At 45.5% G+C, this 20190-nt stretch overlaps 1 protein-coding gene across 1 annotated transcript; it reads left to right on the top strand.

Annotated features, from left to right (window-relative positions):
• LOC121536182 (E3 ubiquitin-protein ligase TRIM21) lies at positions 1–4022 on the top strand. The gene is made up of 11 exons (XM_041843457.2): positions 1–147; positions 324–448; positions 1230–1289; positions 1425–1514; positions 1613–1720; positions 2168–2305; positions 2426–2563; positions 2747–2798; positions 2983–3009; positions 3113–3139; positions 3398–4022. Exons 1-11 carry the CDS (start codon positions 129–131, stop codon positions 3928–3930), a joined length of 1317 nt encoding a protein of 438 aa, XP_041699391.1. The 5' UTR covers positions 1–128; the 3' UTR covers positions 3931–4022.
• Positions 4023–20190: the final 16168 nt, after the last annotated feature.

Below are 20190 nucleotides of genomic sequence, written 5' to 3'. Positions count from 1 at the left end.
AGGAGTATGTGAGACTGAACAAACCATGAACAAAACAAGTTCTTCATTCTCTGGATGGTGATGAACAACAAGAAGGATTCTGCATTCGGTACTCTCACTGGGTTTTAGAGCATCATTATAGTACAAAGATGGCTTCACAGACAGCTGGTAAGTTGAAATTTAACTTCTCACATTTACAGCAACAATAACAGACATTTTCTGAAGTGCTATTGCTTCATAAAATAGCTACTAAAAATAGAACAACAGAGTGCAAAGTGCATATTTTCAAGATGTATAACTTCTTCTACACTGGACTCACAGTTCTTTGTTTGTCATTGTTGCAGAGAGAGAGAGAGAGCGAATTGGTGGAAGTTACGGTAGCTTTGGAAGTATCGGCAAAAAAAAAGAGAACAATCCCAGAACCTGTTCATCACAACCTTTCGCCAAACCAGTAATGAGCTTACGTAAGGTAATATATTCAAATGTTTAGAGAATATCATTTTCTGGTAGGCATTCCCTTGAAGTGGGTTGCATTTTTTGTTTTAACTGCCTTTACATGCACTGGAACGTGCATTCCTTCTCAGCTCAGAGAGTATTGTTAGTCTGTGTCATAGATAAGTGCCACAGCCAAGATTTGACGTGCTTTAGATGCTCAGACGTTCTCTCACAATGTCAATATGTGCTGGGTAGTTTCTGGGAAACAACTCTTATCAGAAACAGGAATTGAGGTTTCAGTTTCACGTTTGATTAAACGGACAGATGTGTGCTGTACTTTTCTTGACACGGGTCACTTAAACCAACGTTTCGGTCACGAAGGTCTCATCTGACGAAACAGGAACCACACTGAAGGTCACTGAAACTTGACCCTTAATAACGTTGGTTTAAAAGACCCTTAATAACGTTGGTTTAAATTACCCTTAATATATTGTGAAGGCGCTCCACTATGCAGAACGCTCTTTTTTTTCTATTAGTCAGGACTCAGATTATTCCTTCATGTTTCTGGACAACATTCCACAGTCCAAACATTATTTTTAGAAGCAATCTAAGACGTCAAACAGATTATGATCAAGGAAAGATGCAGACAAGCTCCATTATATACGTGTTTGACAGGAATGCATTGTGATTAAACCGGTTTCTTCAATGCCAGTCATCCACAGTATAAAATGTTCTTTGAAATTCTTTTGACTTCACTTTTCGCTCTCAAACCGTCAACAGTCATTGTAATGTCCATACTTCGTTCTATTCAACAGTTTGCAAAGGTGAAGGAATACCTCATGCGTAAAACGCTTGAGTTGTTGGCACAAGTAAAGGTAAGGTGAATTAAATACATAGTATTGTCTACCGCTGAGACAAAGTAGACATATAACAGCAGTAGCCAATGATGGGGACTAGACCGCCACAGACTCCTTTCAGCTCACACAGTCACTCTCCCTCTTTCCTTTTAGGGAACTGACACAGAGAAAGATGATTTCACCTTCGATGAGTCTAAATTAATCATCAGAGAACTTGCTGCTAAACTGAGCTGGGTAGTTCCTGTAAGTCCGTCTGATTATGGTGAAGAGAAAGAATGTGACCATATCTTATCTTACATTGGTCATGAGTCATAATCAGTTGTACCTGTACCATTCCTCAGATCAGAAACATATCCCTCCTGTGTGAGGATGGATCTTGTCAAGAGGAGCGTCAAGACTTCATACTGCAGTGGGCTGAGGAACTGAACCAGTCACCACAGACTGGACAGGTACCAACACCATGGGGCAGTTACCACAAACAGAATAAACGTAGTCCTAGACTAAAAAAAAATATATTAGATGGAGATCCAGGATTTAGATTAATCTGTGTTGGGGAAACCGCCCCGATACGCTAGAGGTTCATCTGGCACTGGTTCTAGTGGTTAAGAGCGTTGTGCCAGTAACCGAAAGGTTGCTGGTTCTAATCCCTGAGCCGACTAGGTGAAAAATCTGTTGATGTTCCCTTGAGCAAGGCACTTAACCCTAATTGCTCCTGTAAGTCGCTCTGGATAAGAGCGTCTGCTAAAATGACTAAAATGTAATACGCAGTCTAAGTACACGTCATGTGCATACAGTGTTGACAGCCAGTCACTCTGGAGGAAGTAACACATTATTTACTGTTGAGAAATGCAAACAAAGAGGATTGTAATTAAACCACCTGACCTGTTCTTCACTAGACACCAGCTGGGGAAATCACAAGAGACAGGAGAAGTGAGGAACCTCTAGATCAACAGATACCGGCAAAGGAACAGAAACTGAAGGAGGCCAGCAAAACCCTGTCTAACTGGGCCAGGACACTCGACGGCATGGAACAGGTGACAGGAAGGCCGTAAAACAAAAAAGAGAACCACAAAAAATTTTCTGTAACATTACAATGATACATATTACAAGGAGAGCATCCTACAATATCATCCCATGTCTCTGTGTCTCTGTAGGACTCAGTGTGTCTAGGAGAGGATGTGTGTTCAGTCCTGCAGGATCTGGAGAGACAGTGGAAGAGAGGGAAGCTACCCAACATGCTCCCTGTCATGGACTTCATCATCTGGAGCATGCTGCAGGAACAGCCCCAGGAGGTCAGTTGTAAACAGAGACATATTTCATGTCTCGATGAGTGACATTTAAATAAAATCGAACTGTAGAATAACATGGCTGTTGTTTTTACAGGGTTCCATTGTTGAACTGTAGAATAACATGGCTGTTGTTTTTACAGGGTTCCATTGTTGAACTGTAGAATAACATGGCTGTTGTTTTTACAGGGTTCCATTGCAAAGCAGTGGCTCAGAAATAATCAAAGGTCCAGAAGCAGAGGTAACTGTCTGCTACCACTGTGTGTGGTTATTATAGAAGTCAACACTGTGTGTGGTTATTATAGAAGTCAACACTGTGTGTGGTTATTATAGAAGTCAACACTGTGTGTGGTTATAAATAAAAGTCAACACATACATTATTTTAATCAGTTCATTTATCTAATATGTTTTTGTTTTTCCCTTAGTGACACTGAATCACATTCCTGACTCAGGTACGTCAAATTCCACAGTTCACGTCTGTTTTTTTTATAAACATACTTGTTGTAGATCTTCACTGCTAACGTGATCCTAAATGTCTTGTCTGTTTCATTACAGTTTGGAAATGGATTTTGAAAGCATCAGGTCGGTATGGTTCATTTCCAATGCAAATTTTATTCAAATGAGATAACATGCAAAGACTAGTTTCAGTGTTCTGGTATGAACAACAACTCAATTGCTTGCACGAATAACTAGGCTGCTCATCAATGCAAAATACGTTATTTATTACCATCATAACAATATTGTGATAGCTGTGACAAACAACAAGGTTTCTCCTGCCACTGTCTTTCTAATTTCTAACTTAATTTGACCTTTTAATGAAATTGATTTATCTCCTTGCAGCTAAGATCACACTGGATGAAAAAACAGCCAACCCAAGTCTCCTACTATCCCCAAACAAGAAAAGAGTGAAAATGGACACCATCATTGAGAGTGTCTACAATCCCTGGGGTCACTACGAAATGACTCCCAAAATGTACAGTGGTTGGTGGTGTGTACTGGGGACAACGGGTTTTAACTCAGGGAGGCATTACTGGGAGGTGGGGGTCAGGGGCAAGGCAGAATGGAGGATAGGGGTGGTTAGAGAGTCAGCACCACGACAAGGCTTTGTTGACCTGAGTCCAAAGAGAGGTTACTGGACTCTGCTTCTGCAGCTTGGACAGCTCATGGCTGTAACTTCACCAGTCACTAAACTGAACCAGTCTGTACCCTCGAGGGTAGGGGTCTATCTGGACATAGAGGAGGGACAGGTCTCCTTCTACGACGCAGAGAAAAGGCGGCATATTTACACTTTTGATGTCGACTTTGATGTATCTGAAAAGATTTACCCCCTTTTTCACACCATTGAGACAGACAGAGAGCTGGTTATTCTGTAGTTTCATACCTATGTATATGTATTGTATATACAGTGAGGGAAAAAAGTATTTGATCCCCTGCTGATTTTGTATGTTTGCCCACTGACAAAGACATGATCAGTCTATAATTTTAATGGTAGGTTTATTTGAACAGTGAGAGACAGAATAACAACAAAAAAATCCAGAACAACGCATGTCAAAAATGTTATAAATTTATTTGCATTTTAATGAGGGAAATAAGTATTTGACACCTCTGCAAAACAAGACTTAGTACTTGGTGGCAAAACCCTTGTTGGCAATCACAGAGGTCAGACGTTTCTTGTAGTTGGCCACCAGGTGTGCACACATCTCAGGAGGGATTTTGTCCCACTCCTCTTTGCAGATCTTCTCCAAGTCATTAAGGTTTCGAGGCTGACGTTTGGCAACTCGAACCTTCAGCTCCCTCTACAGATTTTCTATGGGATTAAGGTCTGGAGACTGGCTAGGCCACTCCAGGACCTTAATGTGCTTCTTCTTGAGCCACTCCTTTGTTGCCTTGGCCGTGTGTTTTGGGTCATTGTCATGCTGGAATACCCATCCACGACCCATTTTCAATGCCCTGGCTGAGGGAAGGAGGTTCTCACCCAAGATTTGGCCCCGTCCATCATCCCTTTGATGCGGTGAAGTTGTCCTGTCCCCTTAGCAGAAAAACACCCCCAAAGCATAATGTTTCCACCTCCATGTTTGACGGTGGGGATGGTATTCTTGGGGTCATAGGCAGCATTCCTCCTCCTCCAAACACGGCGAGTTGAGTTGATGCCAAAGAGCTCGATTTTGGTCTCATCTGACCACAACACTTTCACCCAGTTCTCCTCTGAATCATTCAGATGTTAATTGGCAAACTTCAGACGGTCCTGTATATGTGCTTTCTTGAGCAGGGGGACCTTGCGGGCGCTGCAGGATTTCAGTCCTTCACGGCGTAGTGTGTTACCATTTGTTTTCTTGGTGACTATGGTCCCAGCTGCCTTGAGATCATTGACAAGATCCTCCCGTGTAGTTCTGGGCTGATTCCTCACCGTTCTCATGATCATTGCAACTCCACGAGGTGAGATCTTGCATAGAGCCCCAGGCCGAGGGAGATTGACAGGTCTTTGTGTTTCTTCCATTTGCGAATAATCGCACCAACTGTTGTCACCTTCTCACCAAGCTGCTTGGCGATGGTCTTGTAGCCCATTCCAGCCTTGTGTAGGTCTACAATCTTGTCCCTGACATCCTTGGAGTGCTCTTTGGTCTTGGCCATGGTGGAGAGTTTGTAATCTGATTGATTGATTGCTTCTGTGGACAGGTGCTTTTATACAGGTAACAAGCTGAGATTAGGAGCACTCCCTTTAAGAGTGTGCTCCTAATCTCAGCTTGTTACCTGTATAAAAGACACCTGGGAGCCAGAAATCTTTCTGATTGAGAGGGGGTCAAATACTTATTTCCCTCATTAAAATGCAAATCAATTTATAACATTTTTGACACATGTTTTTCTGGATTTTGTTGTTGTTATTCTGTCTCTCTCTGTTAAATAAACCTACCATTAAAATTATAGACTGATCATTTCTTTGTCAGTGGGCAAACTTACAAAATCAGCAGGGGATCAAATACTTTTTTCCCTCACTGTATGTATATGTAATTAAATGTGCACATTCAGTTGGCTTTAGGCTTCCATAGAGCTCACCACCACCCACTTTATTGTACAGGTCTCTCTAGCAACTAAAATAAATTTGTTTTCAGCTCGCATTGAATAAAATGTACATTTAACAGTGAGATTTGTTGTTGATATAGCTTTTTTTTTTTATTGCAACTACTCATATTACTTTCTTATGCACATTGAGTGTTATATTAGTTACTGTAGTAAAGAATAACAGGTATTTTGCCTGGAAAAAATAGTACAACTGGATCTTCATATAGAACAAGAGCTTTATAATACTTCTGCTTTACCATCAGAGGGAGGTGGGTAAACTGTCTGCACTTTGGTCACACTGAAGAGGAACCAGCAGAAACCACGTTCCTCAACTGATTTTTTAATTTTTTAATTTAATCTTTATTTAACCAGGTAAGCCAGTTGAGAACAAGTTCTCATTTACAACTGCGACCTGGCCAAGATAAAGCAAATCAGTGTGATAAAAACAACAACACAGAGTTACATATGGGGTAAAACAAAACATAAAGTCAAAAAATAAGTTTTTTATGGAGGTAAGGTAATAAATAAATAGAAATACTGGGGTGCAAATGAGCAAAATAAATAACAATATGGGGATGAGGTAGTTGGGTGATCATGAAGCAAAGAATGTATTTCTGCTTGCTTTCAGTTTCACTTTTCAGTCAAAAGACAGAAGCCAGTGAGCTGAGTCCATACTTAGCATTTATAGATACAGTACAAGTAACCTGAAAAACCTAAACTTCATGATCACAAAAAGACGTATCTGCATGCGTCTATCTCAATGCTGAGTATTTTAGGTCAGTGTCCTCTCTGAACTTCCTGTATAGTTAACCAACTTATTTGGTTGTTTTTAGAAGTACTGCTTAGGTCGAAGGTCAAATGTAGGACTGCCGGATCCACATGAAGGGAGATGGGGCACGTTCCAGCGCCTTCCAAAGTGGGTTGCATTATGGGAGATAAAAATTGTCCGACATGACCACTGCATGAACTTTACAATGTGATCAAAGGTCATGAAGTTTTGACTGTAGTCGACTGCAAATTTCCACAGTTGCTCTTCACCAACTTCATCCTGCAGCTATCACCTGCATTGTGGGAGGCTCTTTTGTCAACTAATCATTAGGGTGTTTTTATTTGACCCACACAAACATGATAAAAGACGTGACTGAAACAGGAACCAACTTTTCCGCGCTTCAGTGATTCAGTGGATATGTACAATTGAATGTGATATTTGACCACCATTTGCCTCATGCAGCGCGACACATCACCTTCGTATAGAGTTGATCAGGCTGTTAATTGTGGCCTGTGGAATGTTGTCCAACTCCTCTTCAATGGCTGTGCGAAGTTTCTGGATATTGGCGGGATCTGGAACACGCTGTCGTACACGTTGATCCAGAGCATCCCAAACATGCTCAATGCCAAACCTTCATACCATAACCGCTAACCGCTGCACACAGCCCACATCGTTGTCACCTTAGCTAACATCATAGTCAACATAGCTACTAAAACTAACGCACCCTATGTTTTTTATTGAAGTCAATGTACCAAGAGGAGGACGGAAGCTAGCTGTCCTCCGGCTACACCATGATGCTACCCTACAGAGTGCTGTTGAGGCTACTGTAGACCTTCATTGTAAAACAGTGTGTTGTAGTCAGATATTTGGTGACATGAATATATTTAGTATAGTTTTCTTTAAAAATGAAAACGTTTTAATGTTTCACTATTTCACTTTTTATGAAATTAATTGAGTATGATGGTCCTCCCCTTCCTCCTCTGAGGAGCCTCCTCTGGTGTGAAAACGTCTTGGAGTATTTCTGTTTTGTTTGGGTAATTCCAACAGCAAGTACAGTTCTTGTTTTCACAAGCTTTCTCTGTCTGTCAGTGTGAAGATGCATTTGTGTCTAATCTTTAAAAAATGTGGATAGCTGAAACTGCAAATCAAACGTGTGACACCTCACCATTAAAGTTGAAATATCCACCCTATTGGACTATACAACAAGCTATGAAATTCACCATGAATTCAGTTGTTTGCCGTTTTTTTGGCAGCAAATGAGATCTGCTTTTAATGGCATTGTGCTCATCGGTTTGTATGATCATTTACAGAAAATTGCAATGTTGGTGACGGCCAGAGTTTTGGAAGTTTTGGCAAATCTTTTGGAAAAGTTCCTCTTCCCCATGACTGTTGTTCAGAACCATTTGGGAAGCGTAATCTCAGCCTTCAACAGGTAAGAAAAACAACAAACAAGTCAATTCACGCAGTGAGTGCGTGTGGGCGCCTGTGTGTGTGCGTGCGTGCGTGCGTGACCTTTATTTTGAATCGCTGTTGGCGGGGGACAGTTTTTTTCTTGTTCTGCTTTGGATGGAAACAACTTCCGTTTTTTTTTATGAGCTTCACAACATCCTCTGCAACTCAACCTCAGTTTGAACTTCCTCTTCAACTTGTCTCTGCATCTAATTGAAGAATAGGTCCAGTGTTGACGAACTTCTACCATATTTAATTTTTGCTTGCAGGCAATCACAAGACTACTGAATTTTCTTAAGGTAAATGTAATACTATTACAAAATGATTGATTGAATGGTTTGGTTTTTTGTTGAATTAATCGCGAGTATTGTGTTGATATTCTATGTTCAGTATCAAGTCATTGAAACACTACAGAATTCTCAATAGCTGTTTTCTGTGTATGGACCCTCTCAGAAAACCACCTTGGAAACAAGCCAGTCTCCATCTCTGGATGATAATAATCTGACATAATCAGATAACTGCCCATAGAAATACATAAGATATTAAAGGTAGGATAGCATTTGAATAGGCTAACCCAGTATGCTATACAACTGTATAATATATTCAGAAACAGAAGCAGTATAGATTGAACAGGCCGATACAGTATAACAAACATTTGCATTGGAACATCTGTTCGCCCATTGGAACATTTTAATAAATAAATATCAAAATAGGAGAAAGATAAAGAGTGGGCGTTGTAAAAAAATGTCTTGTCCGTTTCATTACAGTTTGGAAATGGATTTAGGAAGCATCAGGTTGCATTGTAAAAGGACACATGCAAAGTGCTATCATTCAAAACAGATAAAGAGCGAGACGGGTCGAGGGGAACATGTACAGTGGGGAGAACAAGTATTTGATACACTGCAGATTTTGCAGGTTTTCCTACTTATAAAGCATGTAGAGGTCTGTAATTTTTATCATAGGTACACTTCAACTGTGAGAGACGGAATCTAAAACAAAATCCAGAAAATCACATTGTATGATTTTTAAGTAATTAATTTGCATTTTATTGCATGACATAAGTATTTGATCACCTACCAACCAGTAAGAATTCCGGCTCTCACAGACCTGTTAGTTTTTCTTTAAGAAGCCCTCCTGTTCTCCACTCATTACCTGTATTAACTGCACCTGTTTGAACTCGTTACCTGTATAAAAGACACTTGTCCACACACTCAATCAAACAGACTCCAACCTCTCCACAATGGCCAAGACCAGAGAGCTGTGTAAGGACATCAGGGATAAAATTGTAGACCTGCACAAGGCTGGGATGGGCTACAGGACAATAGGCAAGCAGCTTGGTGAGAAGGCAACAACTGTTGGCGTAATTATTAGAAAATGGAAGAAGTTCAAGATGACGGTCAATCACCCTCGGTCTGGGGCTCCATGCAAGATCTCACCTCGTGGGGCATCAATGATAGTCTCCTCCCAGAATTACTGGGAGGAGACTGGAGGATTACTGGGAGGAGACTGGATGATTAGTGGGAGGAGACTGGAGGATTACTGGGAGGAGACTGGAGGATTACTGGGAGGAGACTGGAGGATTACTGGGAGGAGACTGGAGGATTACTGGGAGGAGACTGGAGGATTACTGGGAGGAGACTGGAGGATTACTGGGAGGAGACTGGATGATTACTGGGAGGAGACTGGAGGATTACTGGGAGGAGACTGGAGGATTACTGGGAGGAGACTGGAGGATTACTGGGAAGAGACTGGAGGATTACTGGGAGGAGACTGGAGGATTACTGGGAGGAGACTGGAGGATTACTGGGAGGAGACTGGAGGATTACTGGGAGGTGACTGGATGATTACTGGGAGGAGACTGGAGGATTACTGGGAGGAGACTGGATGATTACTGGGAGGAGACTGGAGGATTACTGGGAGGAGACTGGATGATTACTGGGAGGAGACTGGAGGATTACTGGGAGGAGACTGGAGGATTACTGGGAGGAGACTGGAGGATTACTGGGAGGAGACTGGAGGATTACTGGGAGGAGACTGGATGATTACTGGGAGGAGACTGAATGATTACTGGGAGGAGACTGGAGGATTACTGGGAGGAGACTGGAGGATTACTGGGAGGAGACTGGAGGATAGGGAGTCTGCACCAAGAGGCGGCTTCATTCATCTGAACACATCAACAGGTTAATGGACGCTTCGGATGCAGGTCCAATGGGCTGAAGGCTCTAATGGCTCCAGCTCTTGATATCAGGACGCCAGAGCATCTCAGGAAGATTGGGGTCTACTGTGACATTGAGGAGGGGCAGCTCTCCTTTTATGATGTTGTAGGACGCAGCCATATCTACATCTTCCATGACACGTGTTCTGAACAGGTTTATCCGGTCTTTTGGCCACGGTAGAGACAGACAGAGACCTTGTCATACTGTAATACACAGCTCAATGGAAAAGGAAAGTCACAGAAGTTGTTGAGGATTTCTTAGGTCTCATAACTAAGAACCATAATGGTGAACATCTATTATCCTTCCTCCAGTTATACTGTAGCAAAGTGTTGATTTCCAACTTGTCTTTCTAAAGCACCATTTACATTTTATATTTTAGCAGAAGCTCTTATCCAGAGCGACTTACAGTTAGTGAGCGCATATATATATATATATTTTTTTCATACTGCCCCCGTGGGAATCAAACCCACAACCCTGGCAGTTGCAAGTGCCATGCTCTACCAACTGAAATACACGGGACACACACCATGATTGATGATGCCAGATGTATCTTTTCTTTTAAACAGCATTTATGACTTGGGAAGCTTACTTTGTGAATTTAATGATAATGTGACATAGAGGTTTACTACGATTTCATCAGTTGAGGTAAGCTACAGTAATTCTATTTTAATATGACAGTTCTTTTTGACAGTTATTTTATGACAGTTACCTCCTCAATGAGTTTGAACAGCACTGAGGAACCCCAATAGAAGCCAAAATGTATGTTCCTTTTTTCGTTTAGCACTTGCACATTCTGTTATTCTTTCAAGCATGGATTAAAGTATATTTTAGTATATTTTAGTATATTTTAGTATATTTTAGTATATTTTAGTATATTGGCCTCCTTGTTTTTACATATTCATGGTTTGAGTACCTATTTTATTATACTTATATCACTGACACAATTAAAAAAGATGTATTTTTACATTTACTTTATACTGCATTTATATTTTTCATACTTGGACCAAAACATTGCTCCCAAAATGTTAACAACACAAATGAAAAACAAGCAAACATGTATTTTATCTGGAACTCTGCCTTCTATGCATAGTAAAAAAAAATATGGAAGAGTGAGACCACCCAACCTGTTGGTCTTTAACCTTGATAGATTTACTTTAACAGATTACCCTTGTTTTTTTTTTTTCTACAAGAACGCTTGTATTTAAAGTGGCAATGTGTAACTTTTTGGCCAACCCGACCAAATTCACATTGGGAAGGCCGAGCTGAGCCGTTGTTGCTCCTAGACGTTTCCACTTCACAATAACAGCACTTACAGTTGACCGGGGCAGCTCTAGCAGGGCAGAAATTTGACGAACTGACTTGTTGGAAAGGTGGCGTCTTATGACGGTGCCACGTTGAAAGTCACTGAGCTCTTCAGTACGGGCCATTCTACTGCCAATGTTTGTCTATGGAGATTGCATGGCTGTGCACTCAATTGTATATACCTGTCAGCAACGGGTGTGGCTGAAATAGCCGAATATAGCTGAATCCGTAATAGCCGAATCCACAACATTCATTTCTCAGGCAACAGCTCTGGTAGACATTCCTGCAGCCAGCATGCCAATTGCACGCTCCCTCAAAACTTGAGACATCTCTGGCATTGTGTTGTGTGACAAAACTGAACATTTTAGAGTGGCCTTTTATTGTCCCCAGCACAAGGTGCACCTGTGTAATGATCGTGCTGTTTAATCAGCTTCTTGATATGTCAAACCTGTCAGGTGGATGGATTATCTTGGCAAAGGAGAAATGCTCACTAACAGGGATGTATGGAACATTTCTGGGATATTTTATTTCAGCTCATGAAACACGGGACTAACACTTTACATGTTGCCTTTATATTTTTGTTCAAATTGACCATTTGAAGAATTCAATTCAAGATAATTCATGAGGACATTTATAAAGGCACAGATGATCTCCAAACCAATCAGATATATTTGTCTCTCAGCATCAGTCGGTCTGTCTCACCTTTTCACAGGTAAGACTGTGTTTAGGATGTAAGACTGTGTTTAGGATGTAAGACTGTGTTTAGGATGTAAAACTGTGTTTAGGATGTAAGACTGTGTTTAGGATGTAAGACCGTGTTTAGGATGTACGACTGTGTTTATGAGGTAGACCTGTGCTTATGAGGTGGCCTGACCACGGCCACCACTACGACTTGCTGTTTCAGTCCCTTTGATGGTCTCTGAGAGCACGACGCTCTCCGTCAACATTTTCGACGAGGCACATTGGTGAATCCATGGTCAAATGGCTTCACAAGATCACTTCACAGTAGCAGCTAATAATATACTAAAACTTAATAGCCTTTACAATTCACTGCAAAATGCATGTTAGGATTAGGATTCTATGGAAGAGCAGGTCCTGCGTTTACACCGCCAGCCCAATTCTGATTATTTTTCCACTAATTGGTCTTTTGACCAATCAGATCAGCTCTTTTGCCAATAACTGGGCAAAAGATCACAATTGGGCTGCCTGTGTAAACACAGCCAACTGATAATTATTTTTCAGATCAATGTCTGTGATCACCACACTTCTTAAAGAATATGCCCATTAATGCCTTTGCTTGGACACTATCAATGCGTAATGTAATGTGTAATGCAGCCTAATCTGGGTTTATGTTAGTTGTGTAAAGGCTGGATTCAATCCGTATTGCTGAAGAGCTGCGCTGAAGAGCTGCGCTACAGAGCGATAGAAAGTTTAAGCCAATGTTCCCGCGTTAGCGCAGACTGCATTCGCGGTAAACGTTGGCTCAATCAAAAATTACCATTACCCTAAACTTCCATTCACACCACATAATGGCTGAAATCATCAATACTACCATTGGTTGTTATAGCATTTGGTTTTTAGCTTAACCTATCATAAGAGTTCATAGGCCTTTATATCCCTGCAGCTCATTGGCTCCTCAATATTGCCAGCCGCTGGCTGAGACGTGAGCCCGCCTGACTTTATTCTCTAAATCTTATATATTATTTCCACTATTTTCAAAATATTTCAATTTTATTCAGTAATTTATTCAACTAATCTAAAAAAATTATCAGTTGGCAATAATACGCTTCTGTAGGATTCATCCCATGTGGATCCGCGAGGGGTATATATACAGTACCAGTCAAAAGTTTGGACACACCTACTCATTCTAGGGTATTTCTTTATTTTTACTATTTTCTACATTGTACAATAATAGTGAAGACATAAAAACTAATGAAATAACACATATGGAATCAAGTAGTAAACAAAAAAAAGTGTTAAACAAATCAAAATACACTGCTCAAAAAAATTAAGGGAACACTAAAATAACACATCCTAGATCTGAATGAATGAAATAATCTTATTAAATACTTTTTTCTTTACATAGTTGAATGTGCTGACAACAAAATCACACAAAAATTATCAATGGAAATCAAATTTATCAACCCATGGAGGTCTGGATTTGGAGTCACCCTCAAAACTAAATTGGAAAACCACACTACAGGCTGATCCAACTTTGATGTAATGTCCTTAAAACAAGTCAAAATGAGGCTCAGTAGTGTGTGTGGCCTCCACGTGCCTGTATGACCTCCCTACAACGCCTGGGCATGCTCCTGATGAGGTGGCGGATGGTCTCCTGAGGGATCTCCTCCCAGACCTGGACTAAAGCATCCGTCAACTCCTGGACAGTCTGTGGTGCAACGTGGCGTTGGTGGATGGAGCGAGACATGATGTCCCAGATGTGCTCAATTGGATTCAGGTCTGGGGAACGGGCGGGCCAGTCCATAGCATCAATGCCTTCCTCTTGCAGGAACTGCTGACACACTCCAGCCACATGAGGTCTAGCATTGTCTTGCATTAGGAGGAACCCAGGGCCAACCGCACCAGCTGTCACGGTTTACTAAGCCAGAACCCAGAAGCAGACCAGGACAAGGTGAGTTGAAACGAAGGTGAGTATTTATTTAACAGCTTCAAAAAATGATGTAGAATAATCCAGGGGACAGAGCGGACGGTGGAGATGAGTTGGTGGAGGTGCAGTGGTAGATCCAAGAATGGCTCGGCAGCCGCCGACAACCAGGCAGGGGTTGGGTGAAGGTTCCGGGAGATTGACTGCAGATAGAAACAAAACGGAGGTAAGTACACGGCAAGCCAACCAGGTGCAAAACAACAAAACTAATGCTAGAAACTCCAAGGCTGATACACTGACAAACATACTGTTCATGGCTAACCGATCCGGCAGGGAATGGATGTTAGGCCAGAGCCTAAGAAGGGTGATGATCAGGACCAGGTGTGCAGATTGCTGATGGGATGCAGGTGCGGAAATCAAGAGAGCTCCCCGGAGCGTTCCAGAACCCTCGGGAAACTGGAGATCACGAGCAGAAAAACTAGTCCACAGACAGGACCCGACTCAGACTGCCGGGATCGTTACAGTACCCCCCTCCGACGAACGCCACCGGGCGGACTCCCGGAGCGCCAGGATGGAGGCGGTAGAAGTCACTGATGAGGTCAGCATCTAGGATCTGTCGCCGCGGAATCCAACTCCTCTCTTCAGGACCATACCCCTCCCAGTCCACGAGATACTGGAAACCCCGCCCCGCCGTCTGGAATCCATGATGCGTCGCACCGTGTAGGCAGGACCACCTCCGATCATCCGAGGAGGAGGAGGAGGAGGCGGAGGAGGCAACAGAGGACTGAGGAAAACAGGCTTGAGGCAGGAGACATGAAAGGTGGGATGGACTCTGAGCGTCCTCGGGAGTTTGAGTCGAACTGCCACCGGATTGATCACCTTCTCCACCACAAACGGACCAATGAACTTCGGTAACAACTTCCTAGACTCAGTCCGTAAAGGAAGATCCCGTGTGGCCAACCAGACCCTATCTCCGATGGTGTAGGTGGGAGCGGGGATCCGGCGACGATTCGCCTGGAGCTGATACCGGTCCGAAACTCTAAGGAGTGCCTTTCTGGCCCGATGCCAGGTCCGGTGGCAACGACGAATATGGGCCTGAACAGAAGGCACTGAGAGCTCCTTCTCCTGAGAAGGGAACAAGGGAGGTTGGTAGCCATACAGGCACTGGAAGGGAGACATCCCAGTGGCAGATGTAGGGGAGAGTATTGTGGGCATACTCAACCCAAGGCAACTGAGAGACCCAGGAGGTGGGGTTGGAAGAGGCCAGGCAGCGTAGCGTGGATTCCATCTTCTGGTTGGCTCTCTCCGCCTGACCATTAGATTGGGGGTGAAAACCAGATGTGAGACTGACTGTAGCTCCAATGGCCAAACAGAAGGACTTCCAGACAGCAGAGGTAAACTGAGGGCCACGGTCGGAAACGATATCACTGGGCAACCCGTGGACCCTGAAAACCTCCCTAACCAGGATCTCGGACGTCTCCGAGGCAGAGGGAAGCTTGGCAATTGGCACAAAGTGGGCGAACTTGCTGAATCTGTCCACGATAGTCAGAACGACCGTGTTCCCCTCAGAAGCGGGCAACCCAGTGACAAAGTCCAGGGCCAGATGCGACCATGGTCGCGGGGAATAGGAAGGGGGTGAAGTAGTCCAGAGCTGGGCCGATTGGTACTCTTATTCTGCGCACACACTGGACAGGCAGCAACATAACCCCGAGTATCCTCGGCCATGGCAGGCCACCAAAAACGTCTGCGAAGAAACGCCATCGTCCGAGCCACGCCAGGGTGACAAGCCATCTTGCTGGCGTGGGACCATTTGAGGACCGCGGGACGAACCGACTCAGGCACAAACAACCGACCGGGTGGACCGTTACCGGGACCGGGCTGCGTCCGAAGAGCCGCCATCACCTCCTCCTCAATCTTCCACCTAACAGCTCCCACGACGCAGTTCCGGGGAAGAATTGTCTCGGTCTTGGACCCACTCTCCTCCGTCTTGGAGAACATCCGAGACAAGGCGTCCGCCTTGCCGTTCTTAGATCCAGGTCGGAACGTCAGGGAAAAATTGAATCGTCCGAAAAACAACGACCACCTGGCCTGACGGGAGTTGAGACGTCTAGCCGATTGCACGTAAGCAAGATTCTTGTGGTCAGTCCAGACAATAAACGGCTGCTCCGCCCCCTCCAACCAGTGGCGCCACTCCTCCAAGGCAAGTTTCACCGCGAGAAGCTCCCGGTTACCCACATCGTAATTCCTCTCCGCAGGCGAAAGGCGACGAGAGTAGTAGGCGCAGGGATGGAGTTTACTGTCCGTGGAGCATCGCTGCGACAGGATGGCGCCAACTCCCACATCGGACGCGTCCACTTCAACGACGAACTGACGGGCCGTGTCCGGTTGAGAGAGAATCGGTGCGTTGGTGAATCGCCTCTTCAAATCCAGAAACGCTCGATCCGCCTCCGGATTCCACTTGAAGCTCCTGATACTGGAAGTCAAGGCCGTTAACGGAGCGGCCACACGGCTGTAATCCCGGATGAATCTGCGGTAGAAATTCGCAAACCCCAAAAATCTCTGGAGCTGCAATCTCGTACCGGGCTGGGCCCATTCCAGAACCGCTCTAACCTTCTCCTGGTCCATCCTAATCTCTCCCCTGGAGATGATGTACCCGAGAAAGGATGTCGTGTGGGCGTGAAACTCGCACTTCTCGGCCTTCACGAACAGGCGATTCTCCAACAATCGCTGCAGAACCTGCCGGACATGCTGGACGTGGTCGGAAGGTTCCTTCGAGAAGATCAGAATGTCATCCAGGTAAACAAACACAAAGAGACCGATCATATCTCTCAGGACGTCGTTCACCATACTCTGGAATACCGCTGGAGCATTGGTCAGTCCAAACGGCATCACCTGATACTCGAGGTGACCCATCGGTGTATTGAAACCCCGTCAACCACTCGTCTCCCTCTCTGATCCGGACCATGTGATACGCATTGCGTAGGGTCTAGCTTGGTGAACACCGTAGCACCCTGTAAGGAGTCGAAGGCAGAACTCATCAAGGGCAGGGGATACTTGTTCTTGACCGTGATGTCATTCAACCCCCGATAATCAATACACGGTCGAAGAGAGCCATCCTTCTTACCCACAAAGAAGAATCCTGCCCCAGGGGTGATGACGAGGGACGAACGAGACCAGCAGCTAGGGACTCCTTGATGTAGGTCTCCAAAGCCTCACGTTCAGGGCGGGAGATACTGTATAACCTTCCCTTGGGGTAGACAGCTCCAGGGAACAGGTTGATGGCACAATCATATGGTCGGTGGGGAGGGAGTGACAGAGCCTTCTGCTTACTGAACACTTCCCCAAATCGTGATATGTCTCGGGAACCAGGGACAAATCTGGGGGTTTAGCCTCAATCACCTGACTGGGAACCGAATGGGGACAGGCAGTCTTGAGACAGTTAGCATGACAATCAAGGCTCCAACTCGTTACCTTGCCCGTCACCCAATCGAACGTGGGATTGTGTTCCTTCAGCCAGGGGTATCCAAGGACCAGAGGAACATGGGAAGACGGCAGAATGAAGAATGAAATCATCTCCGAATGATTCCCCGACAACAGCATCTTAACCGGTTCAGTCCTCATCGTGATACGTGCCAGACTACTGCCGTTCAGAGTGGTCGCTTCAATGGCTTCCGGCAATTGCTCCTTGGAAAGCCCCAGCTGTTCCACCAACTCGGCATCAAGAAAGCTTCCATCGGCACCTGAATCGATAAAAGCGTTAATCGCTAAGCTCTGATTCCTGTTCACAAGGGTAGCCGGGAAACGGGGTCTGACAGAGGTATTGAGAGGTCGAAACTGGCTCGCTAAAAGTCCTCCCAACTTTAGCGAGCCGCGCAGTTTGACGACCGCCGGGAACAGGTGGCGAGGTAATGTCCCGAACCACCACAGTAGAGGCAACAGTTAGTCCTACGTCTGAGTTGGCGTTCCTCCTTGGTTAACCCGTGCCGCCCTACTTGCATTGGTTCAGAATCGGGAGACAGGACCTCTCCACTAATCCTGTGTGGTGGACGATGATCGACGTATTCTGGTCCAATCCCGACCCGACTGGAACCTGAGAAGCTGATCGATTGGACGGACCCCATTGCTTCTCCCTCCTTCGCTCTCGGACTCGATTATCCACCCGGATAGACAAGGCTACCAAGCTGTCCAGGTCACTAGGCTCCGGATAGGAGATCAACTCATCCTTGAGCTGCTCCGACAGACCCTGGTAAAAGGCCGCTTGCAGAGACTCCTCATTCCACCCACTCTCCACAGCCAACGTCTTGAACTCGATCACGAAGTCGGCCACGCTAGAAGTTCCTTGGTGAAGCGAAAACAGGCGCCTAGCTGCGTCCCTCCCTCGGACGGAATGGTCGAAGAGCTTCCTCATCTCGGCCGTGAACCCCGGGTATGAAGCCATGCAGGGGTCTTGTCGTTCCCAAACGGCTGAAGCCCACTCCAGCGCTCGACCACGCAGCAACTCAATCACAAAGGCTATCCTAGCCTTGTCTGTGGCATAAGAGTAGGGCTGTAGATCGAACACTAACCCACACTGCATGAGGAAAGAACGGCATCTTCCCAGCTCCCCCTCATATTTATCCGGCGTCGGAACCTTGGGCTCACGGAAGGACACCGCTCCAGACGCGGCAGGCGGGATGGGTGAAACCGGTAGTGGATCCTCCACCGGAAACTTGCGCTGGTTCTGGACCTCCGTCAGACCGGTAGAAAGGTTCCGAACTGCCAACGCGATCTCCTGTAGCTCCGTGCTATGATGGCCCAACATCTTCTCCTGATGGGTAATGGCATGGCGAACAGAGTCCAGGTCCGCTGGGTTCATTACTGGCCGGATCGTTCTGTCACGGTTTACTAAGCCAGAACCCAGAAGCAGACCAGGACAAGGTGAGTTGAAACGAAGGTGAGTATTTATTTAACAGCTTCAAAAAATGATGTAGAATAATCCAGGGGACAGAGCGGACGGTGGAGATGAGTTGGTGGAGGTGCAGTGGTAGATCCAAGAATGGCTCGGCAGCCGCCGACAACCAGGCAGGGGTTGGGTGAAGGTTCCGGGAGATTGACTGCAGATAGAAACAAAACGGAGGTAAGTACACGGCAAGCCAACCAGGTGCAAAACAACAAAACTAATGCTAGAAACTCCAAGGCTGATACACTGACAAACATACTGTTCATGGCTAACGATCCGGCAGGGAATGGATGTTAGGCCAGAGCCTAAGAAGGGTGATGATCAGGACCAGGTGTGCAGATTGCTGATGGGATGCAGGTGCGGAAATCAAGAGAGCTCCCCGGAGCGTTCCAGAACCCTCGGGAAACTGGAGATCACGAGCAGAAAAACTAGTCCACAGACAGGACCCGACTCAGACTGCCGGGATCGTTACACCAGCATATGGTCTCACAAGGGGTCTGAGGATCTCATCTCGGTACCTAATGGCAGTCAGGCTACTTCTGGCGAGCACATGGAGGGCTGTGCGGCCCCCCAAAGAAATGCCACCCCACACCATGACTGACCCACCGGCAAACCGGTCATGCTGGAGGATGTTGCAGGCAGCAGAACGTTCTCCACGGCGTCTCCAGACTCTGTCACGTCTGTCACGTGCTCAGTGTGAACCTGCTTTCATCTGTGAAGAGCACAGGGCGCCAGTGGCGAATTTGCCAATCTTGGTGTTCTCTGGCAAATGCCAAACGTCCTGCACGGTGTTGGGCTGTAAGCACAACCCCCACCTGTGGACGTCGGGCCCTCATACCACCCTCATGGAGTCTGTTTCTGACCGTTTGAGCAGACACATGCACATTTGTGGCCTGCTGGAGGTCATTTTGCAGGGCTCTGGCAGTGCTCCTCCTGCTCCTCCTTGCACAAAGGCGGAGGTAGCGGTCCTGCTGCTGGGTTGTTGCACTCCTACGGCCTCCTCCACGTCTCCTGATGTACTAGCCTGTCTCCTGGTAGCGCCTCCATGCTCTGGACACTACGCTGACAGACACAGCAAACCTTCTTGCCACAGCTCGCATTGATGTGCCATCCTGGATGAGCTGCACTACTTGAGCCACTTGTGTGGGTTGTAGACTCCGTCTCATGCTACCACTAGAGTGAAAGCACCGCCAGCATTCAAAAGTGACCAAAACATCAGCCAGGAAGCATAGGAACTGAGAAGTGGTCTGTGGTCACCACCTGCAGAACCATTCCTTTATTGGGGGTGTCTTG

The sequence above is a fragment of the Coregonus clupeaformis genome, chromosome 23 (assembly GCF_020615455.1).
Source record: "Coregonus clupeaformis isolate EN_2021a chromosome 23, ASM2061545v1, whole genome shotgun sequence".
Classification (NCBI taxonomy): Eukaryota; Metazoa; Chordata; class Actinopteri; order Salmoniformes; family Salmonidae; genus Coregonus; species Coregonus clupeaformis.
This window is presented reverse-complemented; position numbering and strand designations above follow the sequence as displayed.

What these genes read in the sequence shown, in the direction of transcription:
- LOC121536182 (XM_041843457.2), top strand. An exon ending in TGCAGGAACAGCCCCAGGAG is followed by an intron (nt 2,564 to 2,746) that starts GTCAGTTGTAAA and finishes TTGTTTTTACAG; the next exon opens with GGTTCCATTGCAAAGCAGTG. An exon ending in TCAAAGGTCCAGAAGCAGAG is followed by an intron (nt 2,799 to 2,982) that starts GTAACTGTCTGC and finishes TTTTTCCCTTAG; the next exon opens with TGACACTGAATCACATTCCT.